General features: G+C 39.6%; 2 protein-coding genes across 2 annotated transcripts in view; one reads left to right on the forward strand and one right to left on the reverse strand.

Moving 5' to 3' along the window:
- The first annotated feature begins 2,896 nt into the window (after positions 1–2,896).
- nt5dc1 (5'-nucleotidase domain containing 1) overlaps positions 2,897–21,099 on the forward strand; it is a 51,330-nt gene continuing 33,127 nt past the window's right edge. The window contains exons 1-6 of the mRNA XM_076273161.1: positions 2,897–3,304; positions 3,879–3,970; positions 4,254–4,325; positions 4,552–4,661; positions 5,717–5,796; positions 5,921–6,002. Coding sequence (XP_076129276.1) covers positions 3,212–3,304; positions 3,879–3,970; positions 4,254–4,325; positions 4,552–4,661; positions 5,717–5,796; positions 5,921–6,002 — 529 coding nt within the window. The 5' untranslated portion in view covers positions 2,897–3,211. The remainder of the gene's footprint in view (positions 3,305–3,878; positions 3,971–4,253; positions 4,326–4,551; positions 4,662–5,716; positions 5,797–5,920; positions 6,003–21,099) is intronic.
- Positions 8,894–13,959, reverse strand: col10a1b (collagen, type X, alpha 1b). The gene is made up of 3 exons (XM_076273149.1): positions 13,834–13,959; positions 13,335–13,467; positions 8,894–10,761 (listed from the first exon to the last, which is right to left on the reverse strand). Exons 2-3 carry the CDS (start codon positions 13,450–13,452, stop codon positions 8,894–8,896), a joined length of 1,986 nt encoding a protein of 661 aa, XP_076129264.1. The 5' UTR covers positions 13,453–13,467; positions 13,834–13,959.

A 21,099-nucleotide genomic window follows, 5' to 3' on the forward strand; every position in this document is an offset into this window, starting at 1 on the left:
TGTGTTTTGATATGGGTAAGGCGAAAGGGGAAGGCACATAATAGATTTATAGCATTTTTGAATAGTAAAAAATGTATATAAAATCAAAGAGTGTGTTTTTGAAAAAAAGAAGCTTTGTGTACTATGTAGGCAAGTTAGCCGAGTGCAGCAGATGTGTTTTGATATGGGTAAGTCGAAAGGGGAAGGCACATAATAGATTTATAGCATTTTTGAATAGTAAAAAATTTATATAAAATCAAAGAGTGCGTTTTTGAAAAAAAGAAGCTTTGTGTACTATGTAGGCAAGTTAGCTGAGTGCAACAGATGTGTTTTGACATGGGTAAGTCGAAAGGTCAAGCTGCATAATAGATTTATAGCATTTTTGAATAGTAAAAGAATTATATAAAATCAAAGAGTGCGTTTTAAAAAAAAAGAAGCTTTGTGTACTATGTAGGGCAGTTAGCCGAGTGCAGCAGATGTGTTTTGACATGGGTAGGTCAAAAGGTGAAGGCACATAATAGATTTATAGCATTTTTGAATAGTAAAAAAATAATAGAAAATCAAAGAGTGCGTTTTTGAAAAAAAGAAGCTTTGTGTACTATGTAGGGCAGTTAGCTGAGTGCAACAGATGTGTTTTGACATGGGTAGGTCAAAAGGTGAAGGCACATAATAGATTTATAGCATTTTTGAATAGTAAAAAAATAATATAAAATCAAAGAGTGCATTTTTGGAAAAATGAAGCTTTGTGTACTATGTAGGGCAGTTAGCCGAGTGCAGCAGATGTGTTTTGACATGGGTAGGTCAAAAGGTCAAGCCGCATAATAGATTTATAGCATTTTTGAATAGTAAAAAAATAATATAAAATCAAAGAGTGAGTTTCTGGAAAAAAAGAAGCATTGTGCACTATGAAGGGCAGTTAGCCGAGTGCAACAGATGTGTTTTGACATGGCTAGGTCAAAAGGTGAAGGCACATAATAGATTTATAGCATTTTTGAATAGTAAAAAAATAATATAAAATCAAAGAGTGCGTTTTTGAAAAAAAGAAGCTTTGTGTACTATGTAGGGCAGTTAACTGAGTGCAGCAGATGTGTTTTGACATGGGTTGGTCAAAAGGTCAATTCGCATAATAGATGTATAGCATTTTTGAATAGTAAAAAATTAATATAAAATCAAAGAGTGAGTTTTTGGAAAAAAGAAGCTTTGTGTATTATGTAGGGCAGTTAGCTGAGTGCAACAGATGTGTTTTGACATGGTTAGGTCAAAAGGTCAAGCCGCATAATAGATTTATAGCATTTTTGAATAATAAAAAATTTATATAAAATCAAAGAGTGCATTTTTGGAAAAAAGAAGCTTTGTGTACTATGTAGCGCAGTTAGCCGAGTGCAGCAGATGTGTTTTGATATGGGTAAGGCGAAAGGGGAAGGCACATAATAGATTTATAGCATTTTTGAATAGTAAAAAATGTATATAAAATCAAAGAGTGTGTTTTTGAAAAAAAGAAGCTTTGTGTACTATGTAGGCAAGTTAGCCGAGTGCAGCAGATGTGTTTTGATATGGGTAAGTCGAAAGGGGAAGGCACATAATAGATTTATAGCATTTTTGAATAGTAAAAAATGTATATAAAATCAAAGAGTGTGTTTTTGAAAAAAAGAAGCTTTGTGTACTATGAAGGCCAGTTAGCTGAGTGCAACAGATGTGTTTTGACATGGGTAGGTCAAAAGGTCAAGCCGCATAATAGATTTATAGCATTTTTGAATAGTAAAAAATGTATATAAAATCAAAGAGTAAGTTTTTGAAAAAAAGAAGCTTTGTGTACTATGTAGGGCAGTTAACTGAGTGCAGCAGATGTGTTTTGACATGGGTTGGTCAAAAGGTCAATTCGCATAATAGATTTATAGCATTTTTGAATAGTAAAAAATTAATATAAAATCAAAGAGTGAGTTTTTTGGAAAAAAGAAGCTTTGTGTATTATGTAGGGCAGTTAGCTGAGTGCAACAGATGTGTTTTGACATGGTTAGGTCAAAAGGTCAAGCCGCATAATAGATTTAAAGCATTTAAAGCATTTTTTTACATTAAAAAATATTTATAAAATCAAAGAATGGATTTTTGGGAAAAAGAAGCTTTGTGTACTATATAGAGCAGTAATCCGAGTTCACCAGATGTGTTTTGACATGGGTAGGTCAAAAGGGCAAGCCGCATAATAGATTTGAAACATTATCATTAAAAATTGTATAAAATCAAAGAGTAGGTTTTAGGGAAAAAGAAGCTTTGTGTACTAGAAAGGGCAGTAAGCCGAGTTCAGGAGATGTGTTTTAGTATGGGTAAGTCAAAAGGTGAAGCCGCATAATAGATTGAAATCTTTTATCAGCCTAAAAAATTCATAAAATCAAAACATGGGTTTTTGGACAAAAGAAGCTTTGTGTAATATAGGCAGGCCTTGTCTAAACACATTAAAGTTGGTTTGACACAAACTCGACCCTCGTAGTCAGTGCTAAATAGATTTTTCGAATGTGTCGAATATCCAACGTCCAATATAAAACCAACTTTACCACGGTTCGACATTCTAACAACCGTTGCGGTGGTGAGCGACGCAGACACAGGAGACACAAAACTTTGAAAGGTTTACGCCGACGTAAAGGTAACTGCATTGTGTCGACGCAGAAGCATTCTATTCACCAGCACATCAAAAAAACACAGTCAACAAAGTCAGGTTTACCAAGTTACTAGCCTTTTGCTCCCAGACTACTTAAACCCTGGAACCGGACATGATCAATCCCTGCTAATCAATAAACTTGGAGTAGGAAGAGATGGGTTTTAAGTAGCCCTATGACCCTTGCAAAACCAAGTTAAACTTGAATTTCACCTCTACACCATACATTACGGTACATTTACCCGGAAGTCTGAAACAAAAAGTAGCTTAATGATAGTCACATATGAGTGTTTTGCTTCTCACGCCTGTTTGTGATTTCATTATAGCACTGATTTCAGTTACTTTGTAAACCATATTATAAGCTTTTCTATTGCTTTGATGACCTGTACCAATATCAGTGTTTTGTAACGTAAGGCTGTCCCACGTGTCGCCTAACTGACACATGCAGTGGAAGATTCCCCTTCCATTAGCTAACGTTAGCCACCATAGCTAGCGGTGCAGTTTTTAGTCATCAGTGACAGTGATACTGGTCGACACAAAACTTCGGGGCAGCGTAGTCTCACCTTCCTGTCACCAGTCATTATGAGCGAATATTTCTGTCTTTCAGACTGTGATGTAATTGGTTTCGATTTGGACCATACCCTATGTCGTTACCATTTGAAGGAGACCTCTAGGGTGAGTTTGAATATGATTATTATAGGATAGCCTACTCCTCTAGGAGACGCAGACTCTTTTTTTTTTATTTGAACGAGAACTCATTGAAGCAATCAGTCAGTGAATGTGCTCCATAGCTCCCTATATTTGACTTTGATTAGATTCGTGCGCTACCAAATTGGCTATGCCAGGTCTGTGCATTCTCGTACGTAATGATTTGGTCAAATAAGGATTTCAGATGGCCTTTTTATAGGCAGCACAGAATCAGCTCCTTGCAAACATAGCCTCACTGCTCGCTGCAGCGGTATCGGTTGTAGCAGCCTAGACTACTTTACTAGGCGATAGTATGTGACAGGGTTTAGTTTAGTTTGTATGGCTTTCATCATCCTCGTCTCATATTGTGCAAAATGAATCAGATGTGGCCTATTGCGCTACTCCCATAATATGACTTGACACAGCACCATGCCTTATGTAACTGAATGATGCTCACTGACCGTTTATCCTTGATGTTGAACATTCAACCTGTATGTGATGATTTAACATAGCCTACATCTGTTCGCGATTATCAACCTTCAGATATGTTCCTATGTTGCAGCTTATCTATGAAAGCTTTGCCAGGTATTTGGTGGAACATAAAGGATATGACCAAGATCTTTTGACCCTCAGTCCCGCCACCTGGGATTTTTGGTGAGTTGGCTTTGTCTCCTTGACATCTTAAATTGGATAACAGGCTACCGAATACATCAGTAGCCTACATGTGTGATAACAACACGTAGGTCAAGGAGATGATGCACAGACACCGCGTCACCATGCATTTTAAATGAGTCTGTCGTGACTTGACTTCGCAGAGCCTGAAGTTGTTAAGATCAGGTGTAGCCTGTAATGAAAATTGAAAATGTCCTTGGCATCAACATGAAATCTCTGGTTCATTAACCCCAAATCAATGTATTTTGTTATTATTATTTTACAGTTTCAAAGGTTTAGTGTTGGACCTCGAAGATGGAAACCTTGTAAAATTGGCTGCAGATGGAACTGTTTTGAGGTATTCAATTATTTCTAAAAGCTATTTTTGATGTAATTGAATGAGAATGAAAATACATGCCTCTGATTATTTGGGAGAGGATACCTGTGATTGGGAGGTGCATGCATTATTTTTTTTGTCAGATTATAATTATTTGTCATTGTTGACATTTGGCACATTAATATGGCACTTCACCTTTTGGAGAAGGGATGCTGCTCCTATAGTTGATTCCCTTTTTTCAATCCAGGGCAACCCATGGGACACATGACCTTAGCACAGAAGACTTACTGAAGCACTATGGTTCAAAGAGGGAATGGAAGCATTTCAATAGCCTTAATACCTCGTACACACGATCTGGTGCAGTATTGTTATTATGTTATAGCCATTTATTTCAAGGGCCCTAATTTAAATAATGTGTATGTGTGTGTGGGGAGGGGCAAAAGTGTAAAGTCTAACTAAAACTTCCAATAATTACTTTAATTACTTATAGTTAACAGTGTTTATTGGGGCCACTGCGATTATAAGAGACCTGCGTTTATTTCAAATTAAGCTCAGGCTTACAAGGTTACGTGTAGCTGTAGCATGTAACTGCCCATTTCGGTCAATGAGAAATAGGCCTACAGTATCCCTAACAAAAGACTGGGAAACACTGGATAAAAGCATTAAAGAAATGTGATATTTCTGCCCTCTTTGTCAAGTTCAACTTCAACGGCACAAGCGAAAGCAGGCCTGGCCTTAATGTTAGACTCCCATGACTTAATAATAATTGTTAGTGATAAACAGTAATATTGAAAATCCAGCTCGAACACAATTCCTTGCAGTTGTTAAGATTGCAAGAGCCTTTCCTTGTTGCATATAATTCCTCTTTCAGCAGTGGATGATTTACAACTCCTCAGACAACCCCCCCCCCCCCCCTTTTCAAACCACCGTGTGGCTCACTATATAGTTGAAGAAACAACTTTTCCCAAACCGGTGCTATTTCAATTTTTAAAAAGAAGGAAGGAATAGAACTGCTGTATGCATCACAACCCATTGTTCTTTTGTATTAGTCATGAAAAGTGCATTTAATTTCCCCAGCGTTTATTTGAGGCAACATTTGTTTCATTGGAAGGGTCTTGTATACAAGTGATTATTAGGGACCTATGGTTATTGGAGACTTAGCTATTATTGGAAGTTTTACCTTAATTTAATGACGAGGCAAAACCTATTTGCTAATCCAATACAATGAGCAAGATCTTAAGCTCAAGCATTGGTGGATTAGCTCAGTGCTCCCACACGCTACACAATAGATTTAGTCCAGGCACAAGACACTTTGCTCATTGAGTGACTTTGCATATTGTTTAAATTAGGGCCCAAAGTGTGTTTCTTTGGGGTTAAATATATATTTTTAAGTATTTTCTATCATTCTCCAGCAAAATACTATTTCTATGACAACTACTTTGACCTCCCTGGAGCACTACTCTGTGCAAGAGTCGTGGATATGTTGCACAAGGTAAAGCCCAAGGATGTTTAAATGACGTAACTTCTTAAAAAAGTTGTTATTATTGTTTGAACACAACAATTCATATTTTGTATTATTCATTGGTATTCATTGGCAAACTTTTCACCATTTACAGCGTGGTAATGAGGTGACATCTGACTTTTGGAAAGACATGATTGCCGCTATTGATCACAATTACAACACATCAGCATTTAAAGGTGAGTTAGCGTGGACTTTTTATATTCACATTCAAAGTCGGTTTTGCAGTTCTGCAAGAGAAACCATCAAAACAGAGGTGCATATAGATATGTGGGCAGCAAGTGGCAAAGTATGTTTATTAAAGAGAAACTATGCAGTATTGGCAATTTCCTCACTGTTTTCTAGGTTTTTGATTCTTTTTCGCTGGCTCTTGTCATGATGAATGTCTGAGAAACACCATCGCTACCTTGTTCTAGCCGGTGCCTGGAGTGTATGTATTTAAATGCAGTAAAGCAATTCGTTACACTCGTTATACTTCCTGACACTGAGGCCGCTGGCCCGCCGGCCCAAAGTTGCAAGGGTGGTTTTTCCGGTCACAGGCGCAAGGGGGGAGCGTGACAGCCACCATTCAACCCGAAAAAAGTCATATAACAATTCCAATGACTCCGAAGCTGTGAAGTAAAGGTAAATTAAGCTAAAAAACCTGCATAGTTCGCCTTTAACCATTCTACTAAATAGGGGTTTCACGATTCTCCAAATCCCTGATTCGATTTAATTTTCAATTTTAAAGTCACGATTTGATTCGATTTTCGATCTTTTTTAATATTGCTATTAATGCATTCCTTATATGTTATTTACTTTTTTTGGCCTTTTCCAATTCTGTTTCGGGGGGGAGGTTTTTCTTTTGAAACGTTCCAACCGCGAGGTTGTAAACTGAACAAACATTAAACAGAGACGTGAACAAAGTGGAATTATACAACACAGAATGATAATTTGATTTTTTTAGCACGCTCTCAAGACCCAAGGTTAGTGTTCATGGAATATGTCCTTATCAATGTGCAGTTTAAGCCCTAAGGTAATTTTGGACTGCAACTAGATCATCTTTTCACTTGCTTAGTTGAGTAGGCTAAGGGCCCGTCCACACGGAGACGCTTTTTAGGTTAAACGCAGAGGTTTTGCTTCGTCTTGGCCGAGCGTCCAAACGAATCCTGTAAACGCACTGCCCGAAACCACACTTTTCTAAAACCTGGTCCCAGAGTGGAGAAATCTGAAACCGTAGCCCGTTTGAATTCGTTTAGACAGCGAAACCGCACATCCTGCTTGCGTATCGATGATGTCATTGCCCACCTCAGCTGCCCTGGACTTGCACTTATAGTATTGCCTAACAATACTAGTTTTCATACATGACATTACCTACGATTACACTCCGTAAGATAAATATCACAACTGGTGCTGCGCAGCGCCGATAGCTTATGGACTGAACACTGTTTTTCCCTGTGTTTTTTTATGCATTCTACTGTCAGTGACGCGAGAGAACTTAAGTTATTAGGAAAGTGCGGTGTAAGTTTAGGCTACATTAATTTGTGCGTAGTGCCAGTGTCATTCATTTATTTTACATGTCTTACAACATATATATATGCATTCACAGTCGAGTGAAATCAGATATAAGCATACAAAGACGCTTAGAACTCACGTTAAGCCGATGGTAGCACACTGAATGCGAATGCGCGATTTGATGCAGGCAAAAGTATTGACTGTTACTAACGAAGGTTTTATAGCAATAGTATAAATGTGGCGACAGAATAGCCCAGAACTTGGGTAAGCCTTGCGTTTAGTAGCCTAATTGCGGTGATAGCCAAAACTAATGTGAATCACGGACTATCCTACAACCAAAGAAAGTAAAGGTAATTAGTAGGCCTACCTGCATTAGCCAAATAAAGGACGGGACTGCACCCTTCACAAACCGTAAAATAAAGTTTATTAGTTTTTCAGTTGACAGTTCACCATCAGTCCACACAAACAATTCTGGTTTCCTTGCACTAGCCATTTGGTCGTAGCCTATTCTGTCTGTTTGTAAAGTGCAAGTTTTGGTCAATTTCTGTAAAGAAACAGTGCCACCTATAGGCATGGGGTATGAAGTAACGTGTTGAGTCGTGTTGAGATGGATCCGTTTGGACGCAAATATTCTTGATGCGGTTTCAGGGAAGATGGAGGAAAAAAAGATCGGTTTCGTACGTGTGGACTAGCCCTAAGTTAGTGTTAATTGACGTGAATGACAAAATACTTCCACACCGGTGATTTCAGAGTAGCAAGAGGGGCTTTGATTTCGTTCGGTTGATATATGATATGTATATTTTAAGTGGCCTAAAATTAGAGGAGTGTTGACGCTGCAGTTCAGCACGTGTGTGTGCATTTGTGCGTCTTGGCATACATGCTGGACGTGACATCGTGTCATTTTGATCGATTTCGATTTAAATTCGAAATCGTGACACCCCTACTACTAAAATGGTATTAGTACGTTTTTGAGTGGTAAGGGTTGTGTGGGTTGTGGGTGTTAGATTACAGAAGTGTCCTTGAAGACAGTCGATGACTTATGGTAAGAAGAAGGAGACTGATCAGTTTGGGAACTAGAATATTTTTTTATTTCGGTCAATATGTTGTACATAATGTGATCTTTTGATATACAAAACAAATGTTGCATTAACAGACTTGTCCTTCATTTCTAGTAATTTCTGCTTGTCATATGACATCTAGTTACAATTTTACAAAATTTCTGCCATTTAGAAGTGAACTTTTCTATTGTACATGTCAAGATTGGCGTATCTCACACTAAAGCCAGAAAACAATAATGAACAGGATTTTAAACACATTTTAAACAATACATATGGATGGAAAATCTTCATGTTACATTAGAAGTGTACTTAACATAGTTAGGCTTTTGAAAGGGTCTTGTGGAATTTTATGTTTACTTTCTTCAGCAAACCATTCAATATAATGTTTTGGGTACACCTTATAAAAGTGCTCATTACTAAACAAAATTACCTGCACTTAATGATGGTGATTGCAAATGTTTGTTTTTTGAGAAACTGCTCTTTGATGTTAAAGTTTGCTGTTTTGTTCAGTGTCTGTATCACGTTGCGGCAATTAGGAAACCAGAGAAAGAGCAGTGAACATTATCAGCAGCAAACACGCCATTAGATTCCTCATCAGGAACTGCGATGTAAACTGTGTCATGAGCGTGCAACTCAAGAACAGCACTTCCAGACATTTGATCCAGGAATCCCTTATTATACTCGTCATAAGTGAAAACCACTGGCTGGCCATTTCTGTAGAGTGCAACCAAGAGATTTGCCCCATTGACATGCATATGGTAAGCAAAGTAATAGAGTCCAGGGACTTGGCAGGTAAAGATTCCAGAGCTAGGATCATAATGTTGCTCACCGTTGTACAAAACGGTCTCAAAGGCAATAGGGGAACCTGCTGGTGGGTAAGCCCTGGTCAGAACAGCCGAAAAGGCAGACATTGGGGCCTTAACCAACTCATGAGCAACAGGCATAACCTCATGGGATTTTATTGGCATGCTCTTCTCATGATGGTAAATGACCTCACCTGGTGCGCCAGGGGCTCCTGGGGGTCCAGCTGGACCTGGGAGACCATCATGACCTCTGGCACCAGGAGGTCCTGGTGGCCCTTGAGGACCAGACATTCCCTTAGCAATGACACCTGCGGGCCCAGGAGCACCTGGGGGACCTGGATGACCTTTAAGCCCTGGGATTCCACTTGGACCACTTGGCCCGACTGGCCCTCTACCCCCTGGGAACCCATTTTCTCCCCGCTCTCCTCTTGGTCCAGGTTGTCCTGGATGCCCCTTAACTCCAGCTGGCCCCTTTGTACCTGGAATACCTGGTGCACCAGTATAACCTTGCTCACCCTTTTGACCTTGATGTCCCATATGACCTGTAGGGCCAGTTGGTCCAACAGTACCTGGAATACCTGGCTTTCCTGTTAAACCTTGATGTCCCTGATCACCCTTAAGACCCTTTGGCCCTTGAGGTCCCATGCCTCCCATATCACCTTTAGCACCCATGGCACCTTGCTCTCCCTGAAATCCCCTAGCTCCCTGAGGACCAGCTGGGCCTATGGGACCAATAGCTCCTGGAGCACCTGTAAATCCTGTTGGGCCTGGCTCACCTTTCTGCCCTGTTGTACCTGGCGAACCTGGTGCACCTCTGTCTCCTGGAATTCCATGTGGCCCTGTCTTGCCAACACCTGGTAGACCTGGAGACCCTGGCTGTCCGGCAGGTCCTTGTGGACCTTTAGGCCCATGTTGGCCAGGCATGCCAGGGCTACCATTTGCTCCAGATTTACCTGGAGCGCCCACTCCTGGAGGGCCAGGGTGGCCTTTTAAACCTGGTTGACCAGGAGTTCCTGGAATACCATCTCTACCTGGGCCACCTGGCTTTCCAGGATCACCAGGATGTCCTGTTGCACCTGGTGCCCCAATTCCAGACTTTCCAGGTGGACCAACGGGACCCATTGGTCCCATTCCACCTGGGCCACCTGGTGAGCCTGGAATGCCCACACCTCTTTCACCTTTTTGACCTGGCATTCCTGGCATGCCAGGTGAACCAGAAGGTCCCATTCCACCACTTGGTCCCATTGGCCCTGGAGCTCCTACAGGTCCAGGTTTTCCAACAGCAGAGTATCCAGCTGGTCCAGGGGTTCCAGGGCTACCTGATGCCCCTCTTGGGCCCATTGCACCTGGAGGACCAGCATGTCCTTTTGCCCCAGGAAGACCATTGGCGCCAGGCTTCCCAGGGGACCCTGGGTTACCGGGCTTGCCAGTTGCAGAGTAGCCGGGTGCTCCTGGTGGTCCAGGGAGACCCTTTGGTCCAGGGTGTCCAACACCACTTTTTCCAGGTGCTCCAGGGGCTCCGGGGGGCCCTTGTGGTCCAGGTAATCCAGGGCTACCTTGAGGTCCTGGCTCCCCGGGGATAGCTAAAAAATGGACACAAAATTACAATGTGATGTATGGACATACATTGCTGAAAAATACCATCATGGTCCTTTCAACTGCATCACTCAAATTGACAGTTTCCATTTGATTGAAATTAGTGAGTTCAAGCAAAGATCTGCGGCTTTCTGTGGATAAAATATGTTCTAAGCATGTGTCCCTTTTCTTCAGTTAAAGCTGAATCCCCTTTGAGGTTAGATGAAGGTGTCCTCTATTTTTGTGTACTGGTATTGATGGCCAGTGCTTTCATGCATCAGTAGGTTGGATAAATTGATCATTCCATTGTCTACTCTGCTAGTTATCAGTCATCTCTCTGAGCTATGATCATAGTAGGTGATGGTGTATTTTGTTGCATACTTTTCTAGTTTTGATGTGGAAATTCATTTTCAGTATACATTTTTTTTTGTATGAGCATGTTGAAGACGTATGATGCAGCATGATCTTTTTATGTATTTCAAAAATCTGACTCAATGTAGCTTTAATTAGCAACAACATGGGTTATTGTGAGCAAGTCATTTTAAGGATAAATAAGAATTACTGACTCCAGATTACTGAATTCTGGCATGAAATGTATTTGCCCTGCTCTTCCGTGGCACTGTCTCAAGTCATTTTCATTCCTGAGGTAAGGTCATTACATAACCTTGTGTGACCTGAACTGTGTTTGGAGCATGTGAAGGCTAAGCAGGACATATGGCATGTCAGCTTACAAGCCAAATGAGAGCAGAGCTTCACTCTCAGTATGGATTTTAAAAAAATGTTAGAACTGAGAGTATAGAAATGTTAAATCAATGTTCAGTTTTAAGTATGAAAGCAACATTTAAATGTTGTGTTTTCTTTCCTTTATTTCCCCCCGCCCATCTCAATGTGATGTATTGCAGCACATATTATATTAATATTCAGCATTCTACTATAAAATACTCCAAAAAACTGTTTGGAATGTTGTGCAGCTATTGTGGACTTTTTGTTACACCAAGCTATGTCTCTTTTGTTTTAGACCAGCAGTTGAAGAACCTAATCTACTATTTGAGAGTTAGAAATCAGCAGGTTGCTAAAAGCCACCATAGCAGTGTCGGTTGCCAGCGGTGCTTCCCCAGCTGTAGCTGCAGCTCATAAAACTAACCAGCAATGACGGGGGCAATTTTCAAATTTTTATGTTGTGATATCCTTGTTTATTCTTTAAAATATAACATCAATCAACAATTCTTGACCATTAGTAACAGTTAATATATAATAATGTCAAATAGCATTTATTCAGTAATAATATAATATACTATATTTCCTGAAAAAACGGTTTGCTTGAGTAAAAGGCTTGCCCCTTGGCCTTGGATTTTTGTAATTTACTTTTTGGATTGTTTTGGTCTAAACTGTTGTGGCATAATTTAGCACCTCAAGTGGTTTGTTTTGGGTGTGCCTAGCATGCCATGGTAACATCTGGTCTGGAGAGCTTTCAAAAAAGAGCCTTAGCTGACCCTAGGAAAGACCTGTTTAAGTGTTGGCATATGTCACCCGTGAAAACCACGAGTGGACTTTCATGGAGAATGAATTTGAACTTCTAGTCTCTTTTTATATTAATTGCACCTTAGTTGACAAAATGTTCAGTTTTAAGTCACTTTTGGAGCCACAGCTCTTAAACATAGACAAAAAGTACTATGATTAAAGTGTGTGAATCATACAGAAAAACTGTGAAGGTTGTGGAAGTGGTGTAAGCTTCTTCCATTGTACTCTCTCTGACCCATAGATGGGAGTTTGTGGGAAAGAGCCTTAGCAGGAACGGGTACTCACAGGCTATTGTTATCTCAGTGAGTCCAATATTTCATGATCACATTTTCTCTGAATCGTCAAATCAATATGATTGTCTCAGATATACAGAAGTGTTTAAACAATATTAATATAATTTCACCTGTGGAGCTATATGCATCTCTCTGTGTATTATAGAAAATCTGCTTGTCAATGCATGAGCAAGTCCAAGTGAATAAGTAATGAGGCAATATGCTACATGCAACAGTACTCATAGGTATCATATACATGAAAGCTCATTTGAATTGTACATATTAATTGGCTTCTTCTGCTGACCTTTTTTCCATTGTTGTCCCAGTAATTATAATTACAACTTAATGAATAAATATTGTATCTTGTTGTATTCACTTAAATGACATTAATTTGGCACAGACAGTAGTAGTAGTCTAAATGGCAATTTTATCTCCTTTTGATATAATCTTGGGTCTACTTGTGCTGTTTTGTTTGTGTAGACATTGAACATGCCTGCCTGTTTAGCATGCAGCAAATATACAGTCATATCCTGCACTGAAAAACAGTGTCGTTCAAAGCTGATGTATTATGGCCCAATCAAATTAGATGGTACAGTAATGTCGTACTAGCCACATTGTGTATAAGACGCAGGACTGTGTTTTATGCAAGTTAAAAAAACAAAACCATATTAATACCATGTTAACTGCCCCTGTGTATTAACCACATAGCTGAAGACATTTTGCAAAATGAATGTATAAGCCGCGGCTAATATTTGGGAAATTACGGTAAATAAAATATGCAGACATACGGTGGGCCTTGACTGGAGGTGGAGGGTGGTGCTTCTTCACTTGGTAGTGGTATCTTTCTGGGGTGGCCTCTGCCAAGGCCACCACCAGAAGTAGAACGCAATTGAGTCGAAGGTCCATCCTCTGAAGCTAAACCTGGAAGAAGTAATAGAGCCAGCACAGGCTAGTCAACTTCTCATGGTGCTGCAGCATGAGCATGATTGTGAACTTCAATTATTTTTTTCATTCTGTCAGCAGTCTGCTGTACTGATCAAAACACATCACAAAAAATAGGAGCAGACGAAGAATAACTCACACTCGAGGTGACACAGAACACAGTATTCCATCACTTCCATCACTCACTCTATTGAACCCATGTATGTCTTTGCATGCATTCCTCTACAAACATGATCTGCAGATTTGATCTGTAGACACACTCTTCGCCTTATAGGATCTCATGAGCAAGGTCACATGAGATGGTCAAAATCATGCAGGTCATAGAGAAGATAAGGGAACACTTACCAGAAGGTCTGGGCTCCAAAATTCAGAGGGGTAGGACTCGGGGCTGCTGTCCCGGGCTGTGCAATAAATCCTCAGGTGTTGAGTCTGTCTGTGGAGCTGCTACTGTTTTGATGTGAAGTCATGCGGGTATTTATATGGAGTCAGCCTCCAGCATCACCCAGCATCTTACCTAGTGCTGAGGCACCTCCCTTGTGTGATGTCAGCTTCAATGAGGGGTTTGTTGTCCCTTGTGAAGCCATGCTACATTTTGGATGGCTTTGTCTAAACTTACACTGAAAAAAAATATATAATGGTATTTTGTCAGTTATTTTTTTGAGGCTTTCTTTGAAAAAAAAAGTTTTTTTTTTTTTTTTTTTTTTAAAGTTAGTTTTTATTTGATATCACCCCAGGCAAAAGTGTGTTGGGAGAGGACAATTGTGTGCATATACTTGTTAAAAGTGTCTGAAATAAGTAAAAACGGAACTAAGTTAGAAATGTGTTGAGTTAACAGTAAAAGTTTTGTGAGGTCTGTAGTTCATATGAAGAATATTTGTCAAATATATATAGATGTTTAATTAGAACCAGTTATACTTTTGAAAACTTCTGTGTTAACATATTAATTATTTTTCATTCATCTGAAAGATATTAAAATGAGTTGTCAAAATCCTATGCTAAGCAAATAAAAAAAGTTGTTATTTGTTCAAAAAAGTCAAGCATGAGACTGTTTTACTGTATGTGCAGTACTGCAAAGCAACAGCAGGGGGGATAGTAGAGATCTTTCAGTTTCTCATGGGAACCAGTTTCCACAGTTGCTATTGTGGTCCTAATGTAAGCTATTTTCAGCATCTTAAAACCAGTACTTAGTGCCGAACACTTTCAGTAGGTGGGGATCTTTGAGTATCTAGTTATTATCTATAGCCACCTTAATCAGTTTAGTCCTCTGTGTCTGTTTTCGACATACTGCAAGGAAATATTGAACTGCTATCATTGTGCTGTCATCCTTGTGTACACACCCTAAAAATGTGAGGATGTAATAATACTCACTAAAATAGTAATGCAACCATTCTGTGACATTAACCTTGTCCACAGCTTGTGGGAGTTATTTGTTTTAGTATGTGGTATCTGTGTGTGTTTGGGAGTGTTATGAGTAGTGGTTAGAGACTGGTTGCCAGAAATAAGTTTGTGGCTTCTCTGATGTTAATACTGGCATTTATATATCATTACACTTGCTGTCAAATGCTGAGATTGTCATAATCTTGTTAAGGAGAGTACAGATCATTGTTCGTTCAGTAGTTCTTTTAGAATAGGCTGTCTAAAGTTGCACTGAATTGTGTCACTTCTGAGTGTGTTTCAGACATTGTAGCCACTTTACACTCGACATATGGATCATTCCCTTTGGCTGCATAAAAGCAAGAACAATTTTATCAGTCTTATCCTGTGTTGTTTTGTTGTTTTCAAATAATTTCAGAAGAGTCTCAGCCAATCGGATGAGGAGAAACAATCTCTGTCTCCAACTGTGCTTTTTGATCATGTGGCATTAGTGATTTGGCACGTGTTGCTATGGTTCCGGTGAGCCTTAATCGGTATGCTAAACATATTATTTGAAAACCTCTCCACTTTATAGCCAAAAGCCAAGAGAACCACGGCCATCCTGAGGGAACTCCTTTTAAGCCAAATGACAGAGTTACATAGACTGAAGCTGACACTTAACAACATTGTAGACTCCAATCAATGCATCTTATAGATATTCTCCCTCTGGGCACATGTGACCACATAGAGGCAACTTGTTTACTGATTTCTCTGGATTTGCATCCTGTCACAAAAAATGCATTCCCATCTAAAAATAAACTTCCTGTGGGGTGCCGAGCCTGGCATAATCTCCTACATGTTAGAGAGATTCTGTGAATTTGAGTTTGGTTTAATGGGATGAGTATTGTACATGCAGTGCACCTGGCACGCAGGGACCACATGTTACACACCTGCCACAAGCTTAACAGAGCAGCTTCATGGATCATAATCATGATCGCCTCCAGTTATCCCATTATAGTATCACTATTTTCATGGCCCTGATGTTAGATTGCGTGATGATATCATTTGGGATTTTGCCATGGGATTTTCTGTCTTTGTGGTTGTTAGGGAATTAAAGCAGATAATGGCTGTAACTGTTTTTGGGAGCCATTTGTGCCTTCTCATTTAGAGTATGGTTTGCTTTGAGTTCTGGAAATAGAAAACCATTTTAACTCCTATGGTTTCTTTGTCATCATATTTAGCTCCTATGATGTATTGTTTTAATTGGTAAACAGTGTTTCTCGCCACATATGTAATTCCATACAGTAGATACTTGACTGTGTTGGCGTCCTATGGTAACTGAATGGTGTCTATGTTAGTTTCTACTTGAGACAAGTGGAGCAGATTAGTGGTTGGAACAAGTGGGCCTTTTTCTTATATTGTAGTCTGAGGCTGGGCTTGTTAGACATACAAAGTAATTGGGGGTAGGGGTTTACATGACAGTCACTTGATTTCCCAGATGACTTTTGCTTCAGTAATGCAGCATCTCACACTGTAGTCTGAACATCTCTGCTACATTTAGGTGTCATGTAGCACCTGGCCATGTTGATAAGGTGCCAAAACCCTCCTGAGACATGATTGTCTGTGTTTAGACTCTGTCCTTCCTTTAACTCTCCTGGTGACTTAATGTTGTGGCACCACTTGTAGGGGAGAAAAAGCTAATTGAAGGTTAAGGTGACTGATTTAGCCACCAAGACAGAACGTAACAACTATACATAGCCTGTTCTTTTTTCTCCTATGTGGAAGTTGAAGGGAATACAGATTTAATGTTTTAATAAACTAAATGGGCCACTAAGAGACACTTTAATTTTATGATTGTAAGGAGTGATGGTGGTGACCCACCAGGATGATTTAAAGTTCAATTACAGACACCCAAAGACAAACGCCTCAAATCCTTGCCGGAAGTTTAACCATCATGAGGCTTACAGAAAAGACAAAATTGTTGAAGAGGCATAACTGCACACAAATTTGGCTTACTACTTCCTAAAAATATCACTGTACCGGAGTTTAAGGCGTTTTTGAAGGAGTTGTTTAAGTTACGTTTTGTTTTGTGCTCAGTCACATTAAAGTTATATTAGTCATAGATCTTCTTCAGAGAAGTATTGCATTGCCTACTTTGTTTGGCATCATATACTCTGTATAAAATCTCCCTTAGATTAATACATAATTGCTGTATATATCAAGCTATGGAATTCAGTCCAATTATATGAAAGGTTAGCACCAATGTCTGCAGACTAGTTGGTATTTTTTTTGTTTGTTAAATATGACATGTCATTTTTGCACAAGGACACCAAAACTGCAGTTTTGGCCATGCTCAGTGTAGCAGTAAAGCTGTGATCATGGTTGAATGACCTCCAGCTTTTTTCTCTCTGTCTGTGTCAAGATTTCATATAGAGTCATTTCAGGGTCTAGCTAGAGCTAGGAGATTTATCTTGTTTATGCGTTTCCCTGGTTAATGGGCACTTTACCAAGTTCAGAGTTTGGGGAAGGAAGTTCTGCCCACAGGCCATGAGGTTGCCCGTTTTGAGGGCACCATTTGGAAAACGACCACTTACAGTTGGGTTCTCACTCAACCTAAGAGGACATGGGCTGACCAGAGCGTTCAGTCTTTTTCCTGATTGGTGACCCAAAGTATACGGCTGTGGAGGTGGTGTCAGGGTTAGTGGTGACTAGCAAGCTAGGTGTTGTATGCCAAAGCCACTGTCTTGAACATTACTGTGATGCTTTTCTTATCCTTGTTGTTGTTTCTCTATATGGAGGGCTTTTTTTAGACCAAATTGTCACCCTTTCAAAGTGATTAATGTGGAGAAAGGAGTTGGGTGTATGTAGGTGCCTGAGATTCACACACAGCAGAAGCAATTGCTTCTCTCTACCTCCTTTGTAAAGAAATGCAAGAGAAATGTGACATTTCCTGACAGGGTGTTTCTAATAGGTCAAGGATTGTTTGATGATTTTGTGCATGACATTTTAAAAATAATCTTTGTTTTTCCCCCTTGGTTAGCTGTTTGGACATCGCCTCGTTTCATGCCTGCTGATTTTGAGCCTAATTTTGATTCCTGCCTCCTGTGCTTCTTGCTTTATACATTCTCCATTCCTCAGCTTTTCAGTCAGTCCGTCTGACCTTTAGCTCAGGATGATTTTAACATGATTTGCTGCAAAGGAGTTGTGCACCAGTGGCCTAATTTAACCCTGTGCTGTTCTGTAGTACAGGATTACTCTACAAGAGGTACCTTTTTAAATTCCGAAAGTAGGAAAAACATAGCATTTTTGACTGGAATACTTTTCCTGGAAGTTATTTTCTCTGTCAGTGGTATCAAATAATCTGTGCCCAGTGTTTTTATTTTCAGCATGCCATTGGCAGAAAATTGACCAAACTAAAAATACTTAATTTGCACTGTGTTTTGACATTAGAATGATTTTGAACTGAAACCCAGTTTCTTTTAAAATGATGTGTTTTATGATCCCGATATAAGGCAGAATAATTTCGCAAGCTGTAAAGCTTTACCATGGCTTTTGACCTTTGGTGGACTGTGTATAATGTTTACTGTATCTCTATTTCTCTTTCTTTCCTTCTCTCTCTCTTTCTTTCTTTCTTTCTTTCTTTCTTTCTCTCTCTTTTTCTTCTCTCTCTCTCTCTCTGTGTGGCTGTGTGTGTGTGTGTGTGTGTGTGTGTGTGCATGATTGTGCTGAATGTGTAGGAGAGCCCGAAAAAATGAGAGAATGTGTAGGAGGAAAGACATGGAATTTCTCGCCTACATGTTCATTTTTGACAGTTGGCCTCAAGAGTTCCTTGAACATTTAAAGATAGTGTAGAGATCTCCTTGGATCCCTAAATAGAGGTCTTTTGTGTCCAAGAGCCATCTCTGGACATTATTTATGGCTTTGAGCTGTTGGCTGTTGGTGCAGCCATTGTGTTTAGGTAATTAGCAAACTATGTGTGGAATCAACCCTTTTATTTATCTTCTCCACGTCCTCAGCAGCCAACAGTCAAAGTCGTAAGATGATGACCATATAGTATGTCTCACATTTCAAATGGGCTGTGGCCTTGTCAGGTTGCAGGTGGCCTTGTCAGGTTGCAGGTGGCCTTGTCAGGTTGCAGGTTCAGCCTTGTCAGGTTGCAGGTGGCCTTGTCAGGTTGCAGGTGGCCTTGTCAGGTTGCAGGTGGTCTTGTCAGGTTGCAGGTGGCCTTGTCAGGTTGCAGGTGGCCTTGTCAGGTTGCAGGTGGTCTTGTCAGGTTGCTGGTTCAGCCTTTGAGTGAAAGAGATGCAGCAGTAGGAAGCCTCATTCCAGGACCTTCATGACCAACCTATGTGCTGTCACACATTTGAGTGATTATCTCAACTGTGATATATATTGACAGAAGAGCCCCTGTTAACTTCACTCTTTTGTTCCTGTAGTGTGTCTCTTTGAGAATGCTCTTTTAATTTAAATTTGATGCATGTACTTGTAATACCAAAGTCCCATACCAAGTCATGCAGAAAACAGAAGTCGTTTTTTTTTGGTGTTGCACTGGCTGCTTTTATTACAACAGTGTAAATGGTGTTGGATTCGTACCACAAAACAAAATTTATGATGCCGTGAAAAGGAAACACACATCAAAAATAACTGTTAGACTGCAAATCCAAACAAGGACCTGTAATGTTTTGAAGCTGACAAAGTTGTGTCCTCTGTGAGACTGCAGAAGTGTACCATGTTGACATTAAAAGGGACATGGCCTCCCCAATTATAAAGGCTTCAATTATCTATCCCCAAATAAACCAATAGCTGGCTGCTCACAGTAAGCCTTGTCCAACCATCTTGAAATCACTCAGGCCCTAAAGCAGGCCACAGGCTCAGGCTCTCTAACCATCAAGTATCCATCCTCCCAACTTAATAATTATAGTGTGACTTCATAAAGTGGTTGTGGCCATTTCAGTATTTTAGCACAGAGATTTGCAGAGTCAAGAGATTTTTCCTTTTCGAGTGCTATTTAAATTTGTTTATTATACTCTGGTAGTTTTTTTAGGGGATGTCCTGTTCAAGATTGTAAATATACTCAATTTAGCATTTAACATCATCTTTGACAACCATATTAAGCCAAACTAGTTTATACACTAAAATAGTTGTTTACCACATCCTTCCTTCAAGTTTACAGAAAAATGTCTGATGCTAGAGGAATAATCTGTTAAGACCCTGTCTGCTAAAATATAAATATTTTAAAAGTACATGGCTGAAAATGTTTACAGCAGCGCAGTAGTTGTGTTGCAGAGTTTCCATTTAATAGTAATTTTTATGGAGTTGGGTTGAGTGGGGAAGATGAAAGAAAAGGCTTAACAATACGTCAGCAGCCCTGCCTGGTGGATGGAGTTTTTCACTGGCACTGCGACACTTCTAAATTTGGGTTTATTTTATGTGTATGCTTTCAAAGTCTTTATTTGCAAAAGAAAAGAAAAAAGTCTAAATTATTTTGTCAATCTTTTCACTCTCACAGATTGATGTAACCTCAGTGCATTGTCCAGTTTGTGTTCCTGCCTATAGGAAAGGAAAAAATCTCCTTTGTCTACACTATGTCTCCTGATAATTGAGCATAATTGACATAATTGAGCATAGTTTAATCAGTATGAGATTTTAACCATGTTCTCCAATTTCTTATTTTGAACTCCTGAGAAATAGCTCCTCTTCAGTCTCAGCTTCATTTGAATTTCTTTCTCAATCTATTCATATATATCCTTATTGTTTAGGAATCAGTGAGCTGTTGTATTTCTTGTGAGACAAAGAAAATACATTTTTGAGACAAGAATCATTGATGAGAAAATGCTGCTCTTGTGGTATGTACATTTTGGAAATTAGCATTTCACCCATAGACTATGATGACTATGATATCAAGACCTTTTGATAACTGGGCAAAACTGACTTAAAATAGGTGCAAGTGTTGTTTTATTTTAATTCATGAAGATACATTCCCAGTTTATCTTTCTCCTAGCATCCCCATTTTAGCTTATTCCGCTCAATTAGAAACCAAAGGAGTGCACAAATGTCCGACCTCAAAGCCCAAGTGGAAGCGACACACATAATTATGGCATTCTTTGTTTACGTCTTCATTCTCTATTTCTATCTACCTTAGGCATTCCATGTGGCAGAAGAGGGGTCAAGATGGTGGAAAACTGTCTCCCCTGCAACCATTTTGCAACTGAAAGTCTGCATTGTTTATCCACAAATTAGCAAAGTGATGTTTGTTTC

This window comes from Alosa pseudoharengus, unplaced genomic scaffold, assembly GCF_046254945.1.
Source record: "Alosa pseudoharengus isolate Yale_2024_CS ecotype anadromous, Long Island Sound unplaced genomic scaffold, YU_APseudo_1.1 YU_APseudo_1.1_scf_7, whole genome shotgun sequence".
Lineage (NCBI taxonomy): Eukaryota > Metazoa > Chordata > Actinopteri > Clupeiformes > Clupeidae > Alosa > Alosa pseudoharengus.